This window comes from Varanus komodoensis, unplaced genomic scaffold (genome assembly GCF_004798865.1).
Source record: "Varanus komodoensis strain SLA01 unplaced genomic scaffold, ASM479886v1 scaffold7_1, whole genome shotgun sequence".
Taxonomy (NCBI): Eukaryota; Metazoa; Chordata; class Lepidosauria; order Squamata; family Varanidae; genus Varanus; species Varanus komodoensis.
The window spans coordinates 8,797,667-8,814,434 of record NW_025336479.1 but is presented as its reverse complement, the minus strand read 5'-3'; the positions used below and the strand labels follow the sequence as shown (position 1 = coordinate 8,814,434).

At 45.4% G+C, this 16,768-nt stretch overlaps 1 protein-coding gene across 1 annotated transcript in view; it reads left to right on the top strand.

Moving 5' to 3' along the window:
- The first annotated feature begins 6,970 nt into the window (after positions 1–6,970).
- LOC123035555 (TBC1 domain family member 24-like) overlaps positions 6,971–16,768 on the top strand; it is a 15,726-nt gene continuing 5,928 nt past the window's right edge. Inside the window, exons 1-3 of the mRNA XM_044453894.1 lie at positions 6,971–7,109; positions 12,095–13,133; positions 13,920–14,078. Of these exons, the coding sequence (XP_044309829.1) occupies positions 6,971–7,109; positions 12,095–13,133; positions 13,920–14,078 (1,337 nt within the window). The remainder of the gene's footprint in view (positions 7,110–12,094; positions 13,134–13,919; positions 14,079–16,768) is intronic.

The window sequence follows — 16,768 nt, the reverse complement described above, 5'->3', positions numbered from 1 at the left end:
ACTCTGCCATTGGCAGCATCACCTCTTTGCTCTCTGTGCCTCATGGGTTCCTGTTCCCTCTTCACTTCTCTGAGCTCTTTAGCAAATGGGATTAAGAGGATGCTGGGTTCTGTTCTTTGCTTTGCACATTTGACATAAAGTCATCATGAAACATTTATTATGTTCAGCTGTATCCCTCATCTGGAGGCACAGGGGCTTCTGAATATTTCATTTTTTCCCCATTAAAATCTCATGAAAGACTGATCCCTTGCTCACAATTTTTTAATTAATTCCTTTCATCCACCTCCTTTTGGCTTGCTCTGGTTCCTCTGGAAGAATGCAAGGAAACAGTTCTCCATATCGCTACATGCCAGGAATATGCAAGAAGGAATAGACTTTGCAATCCTAGGGATGCATGCCTCTGAGAACAAGACTGGGCTGCACATGTCCCAATGATGCAGAATGAAAGCAAGGCTGCCTGGCACTCAGGCAGGCAAAGTGGAATGGAAAAGTAGTCTAACTGTAGTCCAGTAGCAGGTAAGTAGTCCAGTAACAGGTGCTCACACACACACACACACCTCTGCTGCTGTGCTTTTAACAGCAGCTTGACTGCCAGGTATTAGCAGTCAATAATTAGGGTGGCCCAAGGTCCTCCTTTACAGAGGACAGTCCTTTCGGAAAACAGACAGACAAAGGGTTGTCTATTGATGGGCTGACCAGTCCAAGTCTGAACCAGTCAAAGAACCCTAAGAAGGGGGAGCTGCATGGGCCTCGAAGTTGCCTGTCAACAGTTAATTCTGGAGTGGCGGAGCTGCATGCCTACAAATGAGGCATGAATCACTACAACTGAATGCATGCTCCTAGGTCTCACAAGGTCCTTCTGTACAAATGGCTCTGAACTGAAGTAGCTTAGTGCTAGCTCAGTGCAGTTCATTGCTAGAGTCCCTGCTTTGCATGCAGGAAGTCTGAGGTTCAACTGCTTGGAATCCCCAAGGAGGGCAGGAAAAAACTCCAGCCTGGAGCTCCGGAGGGCTGCCCTCCAGGGTAGGAATAATTTGGGCCCTGCTAAGGGCCCAGCAGATCACCGTGGAGTTGCCTCTGCCTTCGCCACTGCAACCTGCTTGTTCACCCGCCTCTTGCTCTAGTCCAAGCCATGCTTGCCCTGTGGGAATTCATTGCTGGGTCATGCTGTACTCACGTACCACACAAAGACCAAGAGTATTGTAATTTACCTATGTAACCATATAAGGCTTGTAACCATATAAGGCTTGTAACCATATAAGGCTTGTAACCTAAGCATTAAGGTGTTGGCTGCTTGTGTACGACGGCTAATTGGCTGTATTCAAATGCCTAGGTAAAAAGTGTGAAGTAATAAAAGCAGATGCCGGTGGTGAGGGGGGGGAGAGAGCAAAAGGAGAGGAAGAAGAGAGAAGAAGAAAAAACCTTGGGGGAAGAAGTTTTTGCTGTTCTCCCCCTGCAACTAAACCGAGCATGCTTTGTAACTGATTTCTGGACTGCAGTCTTTTTTTTCTTTCTTTAAACTTTCTCGCGCCGCTTGCCGAGGTTGACTGGCTGGCCCAGCCAACCCGCCACAAGTGGTGCCCTCTCTGAGGCCTTTCAAACTTTTCAAACCTTGTAAGGCAAGCGGTTTGCCTTGATTCAACCCCGGCTGCTAGCTGGCGGTTCCCCGCGGTCGTCACCTCCCCACGCCCGGCCAGGGCTGCAGGCGCGCCACGCATCTTCGGATCCCGGTGAGTGTGACTAGTTTGAGTTAGAGCGCCATTGAAATGGGCTCTTCATTGTCTGCCGAGCAGCAGTCGTTTAAAAAGGACCTCCATTTTCTACTTACTAAAGAGGGACATTCTGTCACTGAAAGTGAAGTTCAAGATTTAATTAAAGCAATTGATGACATTTGCCCCTGGGTTCCAGAAGCAGGCACGTTGAAGCTTGAAGATTGGTGTAAAATTGGGTCCTGTTTTCAGGAACATCCCAGAATTACTCCCAGGATTTTATTCACGTGGTGTAAAGTCCGGGCTTGTTTAAAAGGACTAACGCCGACTAATATATTATTTAATCAACAACTGGAAGCTGAAACCGTGCTAAATCCACCCCTGCCGCGAATTTTACCCCCCACGCCGGTCCCGATCCCTAGAGCCCCTCCTCCTCCTCTATATGAGGAGCGCCGCCATCTTCCGCCGTCTAAACCGCCTGACGATCTGGGATCGGAAAATGAGGAACTTGCGGTGACCCTGGCCCCTGCGATGCAGCGTTCAGCTGCGTTAGCTGCTGCCTTGCAAGCAGCAATTATGGAGGAAGGGGATCCGGGATCGCAAGAGATTCCAGCAGCGTTTCCCGTGCTCAGAGGGGCCCCCGGGGGAAGAGGCATGCAAGCTGTTCCGGATAGATACGAACTGCTTCCGTTGCAAACTTTAAAAGAGTTACAGCGATCAATCCGGGATAATGGTATTCAGGCACCATTTACTAGAGCTTTGCTTGAAGGCATGTCCCTCCAGAGGCTAACGCCCACGGATTGGAAAATGATCCTCCGCTCTCTCCTCCCCCCCCGCTCAAAGCCTCCTTTGTATGGAGGCTTGGCGGCAGAGTGCGGCTGCACAGGCGGTGCAGAATGCTATGAATAACATTAACATCACAGAAGACATGCTAATGGGGGAGGGAGCATTCGCGACGGCCGTTCAACAAGTTGCGTTAACCGATCAGGCTTTGACTCAAGTGGCAAATATAGTCGTAAAAGCCTGGAAAAAGATCCCAGAGCCTGGAGACAATTCATTATCCAGCTTCGTTAATATAAGGCAAGGCGCTACAGAGCCATATACTGATTTCATTAATAAACTGATGCGGGCAGTGGAACGCCAAATCGACAGTCCTAGAGCTCGAAAATTACTGCTCAAGCAACTAGCGTTTGAAAATGCAAATGAGGACTGTAAAACGGCCCTCACACCCATTTATAACAATCCAGATACTGATATACATACTATGCTTCGGGTGTGTCAGAATGTTGGATCACAAACCCATAAGGCACGTTTGCTAGCTGCTGCAGTACAGACATTCCAACAGGCTAATAATCCTGCTGCTAGTAAGAGGTGCTTTGGGTGTGGCAGAGAAGGCCATTTTAGAGCGCAATGCCGTTCTGTTCAAAGGAGTGCAACTGCGCCAGTATGGGTAGACCAGTGGCCGCTGCCTTTACAAAAGCTCCAGGCGGTGGAGGCCCTTATTCAGGAGCAACTTCAGTTGGGACACATTCAGCCTAGTTCCAGTCCATGGAATACACCAATATTTGTGATAAAAAAGAAATCAGGCAAATGGAGATTATTACAAGACTTAAGAAAAGTGAATGAACGTATGCAAGTGATGGGACCTGTTCAATGTGGGATGCCAAATCCAAACTTGATCCCACAAAATTATAAACTGAAAATAATTGACTTGAAAGACTGTTTTTTTAATATATTACTAGCTCCTCAAGATCGAGAAAAATTTGCATTTACAGTTCCAGTGCTGAACAACGATCGCCCTACACAAAGGTATGAGTGGTGTGTCTTGCCTCAAGGAATGGCAAATTCTCCCACCCTCTGTCAGCTGTTTGTTGCTTTGGCCCTGCAACCATTTCGATCAGCATTTCCGGACTTAATGGTGTATCATTACATGGATGACATCTTAATAGCAGGGAAAAATGTTGATAAATGTCATATGGACTTTCTTGTTGCTTCGTTGGAAGCATATGGACTTTATGTAGCACCAGAAAAGGTCCAAGAAGCCCCTCCTTTCAAATACTTAGGACACCAGCTTTCAGAAAAGGCCTCAGTGCCAGTCTTGCCACAGTTTCATATTCCGGAAACATTGACTCTGGTACAGCTCCAAAGTTTGCTGGGAAATATTAACTGGGCTAGGCCATCTTTAGCCCTTACTACTGATGAACTTTCACCACTGTTTATGGCCCTGGCAGGTCATTCATCTCCAGCAGATAAAATCCCTGTTACTCCAGCAATGAAAGCTGCTTTTAAACTACTTGCTCAAAGGCTTCGTGTTCGGGCAGTTGACCGGCTGCTAAATGAGGATTTACAATTTTCTTGCTTTATTTTGTCTACACCATCATTACCAACAGCCATTCTTTACGTGCCCAAAGATAAAGAGACAATCTGCATCATAGAATGGATCTATTTGCCACATACACCGTCAAGAAATTTATACCCTTGGATAACTGCTGTGGCAGACTTATTTTTTAAAGCACGGCACAGAACTTTACAGCTTACTGGGAAAGATATTGACTGTGTGTTTTTTCCTTTTAAGCAGGAGGAGGTGGAGCGATTGCTGGGTACATCTTCAGAATTTCAAGTTGCATTCGCTGGATTCTTGGGAACAGTCCTCCATAATCCACCGAAAGATAAACGCTTGCAGCTATTTTCACAGATTTCATATAAACTAACATCTTGCTTTTCTTTACAGCCACTGTCACATGCAATAACTTTGTTTACAGATGGTTCTCCTACCCGAGGAGTGGTTACTTGGCAGATGCCAGGTGGCTCTTGGTCATCGAAGTTCACTGAAAATCAATCATCAGCACAGCGGTCTGAACTAGCTGCTGTAATTTTAGCATTTCAATTGTTTGCGCAAGAAGATTTTAATCTTATTGTAGATACTCAACTAGCCCTATTTTACTGGATAATCAAGCATTGTGGCCACCTGCACCCTATTGCATTAAGGCCTTTTATGGGTCAGCTGATGTAGGTGCATATCCAAACTGTAGCACCACTCTTGTTCTTCCTCATAACTCAATTGACTGGGACTACACTGTTAAAGATTATGGCTCCATAATCTACCTTCCTACTTGCCCTTGTGTTGAATCTCGATGTATTTGTTCCGCTGCTTCCGCTTATTTCATGAGCGGTTATATGGTGGACAATTGCACAGCAAGTGGCGTCAGGGGTCCTTGGCCCGATAACGTCACCCGGTGGAGGGCTCAAATGTCTCTACCGGATAGTAAGTATCTTTTATTCCGTTCCTTTCATTGGCAACGAACTGTTATAAAAAGGGGAGGAAAACCTGAAAATTATACCTATGGGTTACCTCCTGGGGTATTTTTCGTTTGTGGCACTGCCGCATATAAAGTCCTCCCTCCCTTCTGGCATGGTACCTGTACCCTTGCTTCTTTAGGACCTCTGAATATGAATATTCAATCCCATGATGCTGTAAAAAGGGCTACCAACCCTCATTTATATAGACGGAACCTTGATTCTAACACTCGAGGTTTCCTTGATTTCGTTGGGTTTTTCATTCCTTCTTTGCATGGTGTTTTCACCAATCTAAAATTGCTTAATATATCTAAAGACATAGAACGCTTGGCCAATGTTTCAAAAATTGCCATAAAAGCTTTACAAACAGAAGTGGACTCTTTAGCTAAAGTTGTTGTTCAAAATCGCCTTGCTCTTGATTACTTATTTCTCCGCAATGGCGGAGTGTGCGCTTGGCTAAATCAATCTTGCTGTTTCTACGTTAACCAATCTGGTGTGATCGAGCAATCCTTAACTACTATCCAAGAGGTGGTCACAGATCTCTGAAGAGACCCCTCCTCTTGGACGGATTTCTCTTGGCTCTGGTCTTGGTTGCCTAATCTTTCCTGGCTTCGGTCACTAATCATGTATGTTATTATTATTATCGTGATTTTAATTATGTTATGCTGTTGTATTCAATGTATACCTTCTCTTGTTGATGTGCTCAAGCGTTGCTTTGCTCGTGCGCCTTCCCCGACTGTTAACCTTACGGCCAAGCAGCTGTATCAAATCAAATATCATGTTTTGAACTCGCATGATGATGAAGATCATGCTCCTCTGCTTCCTCCTTATGAGGATGTGGGGTACCCTCTGCTTGTTCGTTGAGGTTCTCTGGAATCATCTCTTCCTGACGTATACACTTGGCAAAAATTGACTTCACCAGTACAGAAGTGATAGTCCATTTAAATAAACAAAACGGAGGATGCCCTCTGCCAGTCAAGCAAGCAAGTGGTAGCAGAGATCAGAAAGAGGAAGCGGAGCAACATCAGCGGGCAACACTGGTGACGAACAAGGAGACTCACCGAGGCTGCCTTGGCCAAGTGCTCCTGAAAACCTGGGACCAGCACCGCCAGTTGGGTGTTGATGATACTTGGCTCAATGGGCCTTCCGTGAGCCTCCATATAAGGCAGTTTCCTGTGTTTCTAATACAAAACTGACCTTACATTTCCCCATTCAGTCCCGGCACTATTATTTCCATCAGTTCAGCACTTTGTATCCCTAGGTCAGACAACGCGCAAATGATGAAGTGCTGATGAAGTGACAGTTGACATGGATCTAACACAGAATTACTTGCGCGCACGTGTCTTCCTGCTAACCAAAAGTCCCCCATCCACCCCCAGTCTACAACAGCCTGCCCCTTTGTTTTTGTACACTTGAAGCTTCACAGCTTTGTCAGTTAAAAACTTGGCATTCACTCTTCACATGACTCTATTTCTGCCTTGAAGTAGAAACAAAGGAACCAGCCGGAAGCAGTTTGAGAGCCAGGCTCTATGTTTATGTTCCATCCGTTCAAGGACATTTAACCATCAAAAGGACAAAAATCTAGATGCCCTCCCTTCCTATGTCTCTACACACCCACTGCTCCTTCCTCCATACGTGTGTGTATGTGTGTTTGTGGTACACATGGGGCTAGTTTCCTTGTGACGTTGCAAGGGTTGTACAGGAAAATAAAGTTTACCCTTGGAAAAACAAATGATCCTTTTTAACAGTCCTGTTGATGTTTTGATCAGTATCTTTATTTATATCCTGCTGGTCAGAGAGGCATATGGCAGGCATGGCTGAGTGAGTGGGGAAACGTTTTACCACTGTTTACACCAAATAAGCGTCTCCTTCAGGGAGGCGCTACCTGGAAAGGAGGCCTCCGCCGACCCAATAAATTAGGCCAGGAGCAGCACTTGAGCCAGGTCATTCCAGCAAGGACAAGGATGCTGCAGGTTGAGCCTAGTTATACCAACCCCACTGGGGGCCCCATAGCAGATTTCCCTTTGGACAAAACAGGGACAAGGGGAAGAGCCAATTCCACTATGGATGATCTAAAGGAAGGAGGCCTGGAAGCCACACAAGGTAAGCCCTCTACACCCACAGGCATAGTTAAATCAGCTTAGCAAATAAACAGGAGAAAAAGCATACATCACCCCAGATTTTACCTCCTGTAGCAACGTAGAAGCAGGCTGCTCACCTGGATGGAGCTGGAGAACAGGGCAGGGGGACTCACTGGGTATGGGGAGGGGATTTGTGCCTGCTGTGGGAGACCCAGGTCGGAGCTGATACAGCCACAGATGTCAACCGCTGCTGGGTGCAGAGGTGGAGCTCCAGCCAACCCACGAGTTGCCCGCCCAGTGCCTGCGCATTTCAGTGCCCTTTTGTTTCCAGAAATGGAGATCAGCCATTGTTTTGCTGTCCCCAAATGCAATGCTACCTGTAATCTGATGCCTGCAACATCTCCCACTGACTAATTAATTCAGATTGCAAATCCTCGTTTTGAGACCTGGCCAAATCAGGGGGCTTTGCTGTTTCTTTTCCCATCTCCTGCTTTTTGAATCACCTAACCAGATGCAGAATGCTAGAGTACTTGAAAGCTTGCCCAACTTAGTGGTATTTTGGTTGACATAGTAAAGGTCATATTCTCCCAACTCTTGGGAAATGTTTGTTTTTTCACATCTAGAAAGGAATACCCCAGGATCCTCTGTGACATCACAAAGGGCCATGCGGTGTTTCAGAGGTCAATGCTAATTCCCTGGCACATAAAATACTAGGGCTCACAACTATATTTGTTACATAGACACCTTACATTTTTGTGTGTGCGTATAAACATTAACAGAATGTGGAAAGCCATACTCAGTCTAACTTCATCTTACAAGTTGACATAAAGATAAATGAAATAAGAACTGTAAAACATTGTATGACTTTAGAAAAGGTTCTACAGAAATATTATATAATAATCTTTATTTTTTATTTATTTTAATTTGAAGAGATGACAATGGCTTGTGGTCATGACTTAGGCTAGAGATGAAGAAAAATGGGACTAATTCTAATAATGAAGCAAGTATCATGATCAGCATGATATACATGGCCACTATTCATGCCATCTATTCATGAACAAATGCTGATGAAGGAGAGCCATGAAATTAACTGTTCAGCATCACTCATATTTGTTGCTTGCCTCAGGCAATGAACTTATAATACTTAGTGCAGTGCAAGTGGAATGAGAAATCTATATAGCAGACTTGTTCTGCAGCAAATACAGATATAAAAATAATAGTTTTCTGTTCCTTCCACAGAGTCCCATCACTTTTCTTCCTTATATTGAGTACATTTTTGGTCCCATGAGCATTTCTGATTCAGAGTAGTCACCGCCATTGAATGCAGACATCCTTCTAAATGTAGCTCCCACTAAATACCTTATTCAGTCCAGTATCATGGCAGGGCAGCAGGTGAATGACCACTATACACATAAATAAAGTAACTATCACTGTAAGAGCTCGCTGCCTTTCATTCCCATGGGCTCACTACTTCCCTTACCTCTGAACAAAATCATGCAATCCAGAATATCTTCTGCCATCGTAAACTTGGTTGTCTTTGAGGTGCTACAAGACTCTTTGCTGTTTTTGCTGTCATGGGCAAAGCACGGCTACACCCCAGCCCCGAATGCTCCATAAGAGATGCATTAGGTAAGGAGAAGCACACAGTTCATCCGCATTTGCAGAATGCTTCCAGTTCAGCACATTTCAAAATATACATACTTTTGTTAGCATAATAAGGTTTCACTCTACCTAGGAAATCAAGGAGCTCAGCAAATTCAGATTGACCTGGCCTCTCTTTCTGAATATGGGCAAGATACATAAATATGCAACAAGCAGGAAGCTTTTCGCTGTGCAAGCTGGCTGCCCAAACATGGTCTGAATAAGTAAATCCCAAAGTGCAGAAATGCATGAGCTGCAAGATGTAATGTTATTTGAGCCAAATAACGCTTTCTTGTGATTCAGCAGTTCACACCCACAAGAATACGTTCTGTAGAGGTCACTGTCAAGCAACTCTTTTCAGCAGTAGCAGAGCTTTTCCTCCAGGGGGAGCTCAACTTCAACTCAGGGTTACACAAGCCAAGCAACCAGTGCAAACCCAAAACCCAGTCCTTTTAAAACGCAAACCGCTTTACAGGGAGCTCAGTCTGCCAAAGGAATACATCCGCAACTATGGCAGTTTTCCCAGACGTAGGTTAGCACGTCAAGGGCCCTCTGTCCTGTGCTCCCTCACAGCACTTGTCTGCAACTTGCTTTGCCCAGCTTGTGCTATATTTCGCCTTTGCTATATAACTCTTTTGTTCCCATGAACTTCCATATGGCTTATCCCTGTGACACACAGGATGCCCCCGCAACCCACCCATCCACCCGATCTAATCCCATTGCCTTGCTTCCGTGCTGTTCCAGGCATTACTGGGCTTTTTTCATTGCTTCAGTCTTAGCCCGTGGCTTCCCATATTCCTACATACATCCCACTACCACCTGGGGACAAGTTTCAGGGACAGGATAATAGAACCTTCATTTGCATTGCAGGAGTGGGAGAAATGACAGATCAGCCCACACTGGGTTTGGAGCTGATAGAGGTCAAAACTATTTTTTTCTCCAGATAACTGATTTCTCCAGATATATTCTCTCCAAAACTGCAAGCTAAAAATGTACTGGCACTTAGCATTCAGGCAATACCTGTCGTTCAACAATTTATAGCATTGTTATATTATTAATCTGTACTGCAGAGATACTACTGAAATAGAAATGCCAGAGCACATTCATGGGTGTTGGCTGCAACAGCTCAATGCTGAACATAAAAAAAGTGGTGAGTGACAATTAAATGCAAAAAACCATCTGGAAGATTCATGCTCTCTTGACATATGTGTTTTATTTACAAATATGCAAGCAGATCATACTGGAAGCAGCCAGGTCCTTCAAGGGAACACAGCAAAGCTGCTACCCCTCAGATTCCCAGAAAGGGCCTCTATACCTAGAGGTGCATCTCCTTCAGCCAAGTTGCTTTTTTCTTCTTTCCCAAATCCCAAATTATTACTCTGCCCTCTCCCACTAGCTGAAGTGTGCCACCTTCCCAGATTCTGATAAGTATTGCCCTCTAAGGCTAGTAACAGATTTCCAGCTATCAAGAAACATTAACATCAGGTGATATTTTACACAAACTACAGTGATAGGCCCATTAATTATAATGAAGATCTCCAAACTCACAACACCCTCTTCAGTCCTCAGCCAGACAACAGCAACTTCCAGATGGTTTTTACATTTGATTGTCACTTGTTACTCTGTTTCAGAGTTGAGCCACTGCAGCTGACACCTGTGGCTCTGTTCTAGCATTTCTATTTCTGTTGCATCTCTTCTCTGCAGTACAACATAAAAGTATCAAAATGCTATGAATTGTTGGATGACAGGTGTTACCTGAAACTACTAGTACAATTTAACTTGCAGCTATTATGAGGGGTTCTGCAAGAAGAGTTTTGAACTCTGATTTATCACCAGTTGCGCCCTTATCAGCAGTGGGCCCTTGCAAATCACAGTGGTATCTCACCGATAACAGCTCACCCCCACTTTTAAACATTCAGTTTGGGTTGTTCTTCAATCAATTACTCCTCCCAATGGTCTTTTCTAATCTAAGCTTTCTGCAGATGAAAAGCATTAGGACCTAGGCAGCCAATTTCACAGATTTGCTGCCTTTTGGTAAAAACAACCCAATTCTTTATCATGTCATGTATGTAAGAGATGGGCCCAATATGCCCAGAAGTCAAAAGGCTCTGCTGGGTGACTAGTCACAGAATCTTCCCATTTCTTTTTCAAAACTTTCTGCAAGTCCCAGTTGTGATCCTCCAAATGTCAAAGGAGAAGCCAGAGCAACGGAATGCTATTTTTGCCCAAAACTCAGCTGCCTAGAGCCTCAACTCAGAAACAAAGAAACATAGAATCTCCTTTCTCTTTGGTTCCTTGTGAAAACTGCCAGTATCTTTACAAGGCTTATGTGCATCCCACTGGTGAGCCCCAATCCATTGTTAAGGATGTACATATGTAAAGCCATACTTCATGAACAATGCAGAAAGGGACTGCATTTCTAGCTGTGCTAAGGGAAGAAAAACCCTGCGACGGTCAAGTCAAATGATCAGACTGTGCCCGGCCAGGGCTTTAGGACCAGGAGAAAGAGGAGTCCTGCTGATATGCCTTTGGAGACAGGTATATTGGGAAACCGGTAATGAACTACGATCACTAGAGTTTCCTTGCTCCTGCTCTCTTAGCTGTCTCAGAACCCACATGCTTGGGCTTAATGAAGACCAGTGGTCAACGTTTCAGACCCTTGAGACAGTTCTGGAAAGCGGAGTTTCATTTCTTAGAATCCTGTAATGGCACTCGTGTTTGCATTGTATTTTCATCCCCTTTTAGGATTTTATTTTATTTATTGGGGTATTTCTATCCCATCCATTACAGTTTGTCCCTGGACGGCATACAATATAAAACACCTAATAAATAAAGGATAAAGGAAGCATGCTTTTAAAGCCAGTTTTAGACATACCTACTCTTTTTTAAATGCCTATTAACAAATGTCCTAATGAATAAACCTGTACTGAGTGTACAGCATGTAGTGGTTAAAAGCGCAGAACTGGGTGGGACTCGCATTATGTGGGCTCCAATTCTCCCTCAGTTCTGGCGCTTCGGAGGCTCTGGGCCAGCCACAGACCCTCAGCCCAACCTACCTCACAGGGCTGTTGTGATGGGAAGACTGAGAGAAGGATCATAGAAGCTACCTTGAGTTTCTGGAAAGGAGAAAAAGGCAGGGTATAAATACAATAATAAATAAATTTGAAATAAACAGTTTGGATTTATAGGAGAGATGGAGGCATCTAGAGGGCTATTCCTTAATATTTTAAGGGTGAATTGTCTGATGGTGAAATTTATTAGAATTTAGTGAAAACACAGATTTTTTTAAACCACTTTTGTCCAGCAAAATTAAGGATCTGTCACGATGAGACAAAAGATACTGAATCTAGTATCTTTATTTTACAGAAATGGCCCAACCATTTAAAGTGGCCTTGCAGATCCCCTCCAAGATGGAGACACGGGACAGTGATGCCATCTCCTGCCCAGGCTACAGTGGATTTGTGGACCAAGACAAGTTCGCCATGCTGAATGATCCTCTGGACAGTCATGAACAGCTCCTTGGCAAGTCTGCTAAAGAACTGAAGAAGCTGGCAAGGGAAGGGTCTTGGAGCAGGAGTCATGCTTTAAGGGCACAGGCTTACCAGCACGTCATCAAGAACATACCCTGCCGATCCGTGGCCTCAGATGCCCTAGTCTACAGGGATGTTTCCAGCATGCTCTTTCAAAGGGGAAGTGAGCCCTCTGAGCCCTTGCCTGAATTCCTGACAGGAAGCATCATGCCTGAATATAGTCTCAACAAGGAAGGGGCGACTGCCCTGAAGAAGATACTCATCTGCATCTCCAACCTGTACCCAGACATCACCTACTGCCCCCTCCTTCCAGCTGTGACTGCCCTGCTACTCCATTACAGCCAAGATGAGGCCCAGTGCTTTGAGAACGCCTGTCGGCTCCTCTACTGCAACGCTCCCCACACCTCCTACATAGACCACTCCTTCCTCGCTCATATGGCCTCATGCATGACCTTTGGGGACCTAGCCAACAAACACTGCCCAGCTGCCCACCGGCTGATGGCCAGCTCATCAGACAGCACCTTTGATGTGTATTCTGACTGGCTGGTATGGCTTTTTGAGGACCTTCCATTTGAATATGTCATCCGCATCTTTGACGTGTACCTTGTAGAGGGGAAGAAAGTCCTCTACCGAATTGCACTGGCCCTACTGAAGCAATACCAGCTCTTTGTAACTGCAAAAGGGCTGGAGGTGATTGAGGATATCAAAGGAAGCTTGCAGGCTTTCCTGTGGGACATTCAGGAGCACATGAGTGCAGACAAGCTGCTTGAGAAGGCGTTTGGCATCCGGCTTTTCTCTCGCAAGGAAATCTGGCTGCTTCAAATGGCCAACAGGAAGGCATTAGTGGAGAAAGGCATAACCACGGTACACCACAGGTAAAAGCGCTTCCATTGCTCCCTCTTGAAACCAGGCACATTCTCTGCTGACGATCACCATGGATAAACCAGTGTGCAAGTGCCCATAACTGGGGATCAAAACTATTACAGAGTGGTCCCCATAGTCTCTCTCAGGCCCATTCTTGAGATACAAATGTGTATGTGGATCTTTTTCCTCGTGTGCTCTGGTGGCTCCCTATCTGCTCTGCCATGCTCCCTGCAGCCAGCTATAGCTCCTGAAAAGGTCCTCTGGGAGAATGGGAGCCTAGCGGAACCATGTGGAGTGAGGTGCAGATGACCGCTGGGGGCCAGGAGAATCCCACTGGTAGAGGATACAGAAAGGAAAACCCCTCTCAAATCACAGAGGGCTGCTGCCAGCCAGAGTGGGCAATATTGAACTAGACAGGCCATTCTCTGAATAAGGCCGCTTCTCATATGACTATCATGCATAATCACATCTGTAGCATTGGGCTAGCCCTGGTTTACGGGTGTTTCTGTTGCCTTTATTTTTATATAGACTAGATTTATTGATATTGCAATGATAGCAAGGCATGGTTGACCATATAGTGATACCCATCAGATTGTTTCAGCATTTATTCTCTCCAACCGTCTTTCTTTGGATCTTATAGTGGTCTGCACTTAGAGGTATCCTCTACTACCAGTGGTTCTAACCTGTGTGAGTTCCACTAGCTGCAGGCTTGCAAGAAGAGCCTTCTCTGTCCTAAAGAGGGAGCTGCTTGCAGCACAGGACTGATGATTTCCCCCCTCCTTTCCTCTGTTGCACAGACAACCTTTCCATCTTACTGTGAATGCACATAATTTCACATCCACCATTGTGACCGCTCAGGAAATGCGCATCGTGTGGTCCTGGATTCCTGAAAGATTTTCTTTGTTCTCGCCTCTCCTCTTATTCTCGACTTCTAAAGATGGGTACAGCTTGCAAAGGTAAGGTGCTATCTCTACAATGAGCCTCAATCAGTGAATATCACATCCGGGTAAGAAAATGAACTGAACATGAACAGGTTTCAACCAGCTAAGGACTAGGGCCAGTTTATCGAAAGATGAAAAGAAAAACTGGAGTCATTTCTAGGGCCAACTTCTTGGAAAGATGCGCCTGATGCAGATGACTCCACACTCCCTCCACTCTCGAAGCAGCTATACTTGTGATGGATACCCATGGGAAGCACAACACAGAGTGTACTCCTGTGCTTGCAAAGCCACTAGATCAGCTATGGACCTCAGGACATGTCTCTGCATTTTTGGCCTGGGGGGAAGATGTGCTCATGCCATGCACCTGTTCCATTCGAAGTCTGTGCAGTTGGGACTGAGTACTTGCTTGGTGCGGGTCTCATTTGTCCAGCAGATCATTGTGGAATCAGTGTGGGCTCTGTACGCGCTGTCCAACCAGCTTCCTACCTTGGGTGAAGGAGTATCAGCTTGTCCAGGGCAATTCCCTTGTTTCCACAAGTGTTTTGTATACTACGTAGCTGGTAGCATGGCCGGGCTACTGTGGAAACATATCCTTAAGCTGGCCAGTGTTGTATCTGCCTAGCTGTGTTTTGCAAATGCACATGTGGAAGTGGCTGAAGAGAGGTGTCCTGGTAATGTCAGAACAGTTAAATCTTTATACGTGAGAAATATATGAGAAAGCTCCCAGGACCTTAGCATATACACCACCAGCAGCCTTTTGGCCACTGGAAAGCACAGCACTTCCAGCCATTTTCTGTCTGCCTTTCCACCTGAATTTTCAAAATAAAATAAGGGACCCACTTTAAAGCATCTTGAGCATTGGAAAGGTACTATAACAGTAACACAATTGTCACATTTGCATGTCAAAGCAACCTACCCTGGCTCACTGTCGAAATTGCTGCTCCTTTTAAAAGGGGGAGGTTCACCCTTTTCCTATATTCTTGGGAACAGGTGAAAAGCTGAGCTCACCTTTATGACAGTGTAGTACAAACAGACCCATGAGTGTTAAAGGGGTGTGAATCCCACCCCACATTCCCTTTTTGTAGTCATAGCTAACTTGAATCTTTGCTTTAGCTTGACAGCTCACACTTTGACAACTGCCAAACCAAACCAAACCAAACCAAACCAAACCAAACCAAACCAAGAAAAGGGCATGTGGAACCTCACTGAGGCAATGTCCAGGGTCGGTACCTGCTGCTCCATGGCAACAGATACCTTCCTGATCATTGCCCAGGATAGGCTGTTCATATTCAGATCTCCATAAGTGCACACCTCCACACTTGCACACTCACACATGAACCCAAATAACTGTGCACAGAATTTAAAAAATGGATTTACAGCCACCGACAGCTCCTCCTAGGTGCCACTCAGAAGGGATTCTCATTGACTGCCAAAATAGGGATTGCAGGCTCTGAAGGAAAAAGGAAAAAAGTCTAAAGAAGCTGAAGTGAGCTAAAAGCAGCTCTTGATCAAGGACAGGAAGGAGTGCCAGCCTCCTCAAAGTGCTGCTTGGGCACTTGTGAGGTGGCTGGTACTGGTGATAGCCAGAGTGAGCTTGGGAAGAGCAAGAGTTTTTTTGCTGCCCTTGCTGAGCACCTTGCTGGCTGCTGGACTTTACCCCTGTTTGTCTGGGTTCAGATGACATGACAACCCACCATAGTTAAAATAAACTCTATAACAGTTCCTTGGGTTATCAAGGTCACTGGTTTGAAAAAACAAAACAGCAGGGTTCTGATGACAGGACATACCTTGCTCTCCATGACAGGCAGCTGTGATATGCACACAAGGACAGTGGTGAAAGTGTGAGAATCCTCCCTGCCCTCTCAGAAGATGCCACAGCAGAATCCAGAGGGGCTTCATGGTTGAAAAAGCCAGCAGACATCCAAGAGTTAAGGCACACCCACTTCCAAGCAAACACACTGGCACAACTGCAATTAAGCTGTCAAGAGCCTGTGTGTGCCACTGAGATTATGATGTGTTAAGGTTTTATCTGAGCAATTACCTGCTTCGCTGAGCAAAAATTATGGCTTCCAAATGTCTGCTTTGCCAGCTATTACAAAACGCTGAACAATACTGGAGAGGGGCTGAGGAGTGTTATTGCCATCCCTCTTTTATGGATTTGCATAGGCGGCCTGGTTAACATAACAATAGTATTCATGAAGAGGTTGTCAGCAATCACTACAGGTTGCTATTTCTCCAGGTATTTTAAGAAGGTATGTCAAGCCCCAAAGAAAGAGGTGCTCAGGCAGGTTCCTGTGCCGTGCAATCTTGCCCAAAGGGGATGAAGTTCCATATAAGTTTTGCAGGAGGGTGGGGTGTGGGGTGTTAGGCTTGTGATATCAGGAACTGCAAATCAGAGACTGCTCCGTGTCTCCCGCTAACACCAGCAACAGACTTGGGACCAGGGTGGCCAGATGTCCTACTTTACAGAGATTGTCCTCTCTTTGGAGAGCTGGCAGAGGCCTGTTTGAAGGCCTGATGTGGCCAAGTCTGAGTAAGGATCTTAAGGCCAAGGATCTTAAGTAGGAAAAGCTGTAGGGCTTGAGGTGCTCAGCAAGTAGCACCTGGATAGCAGGCTGAGCAAGCATGTGGGTCACTTAAGTCAGTTTCTCTCTACTATGGAAAGAGGTATTGCATTTCTATTTGAATAGCCATTATTATTTCTA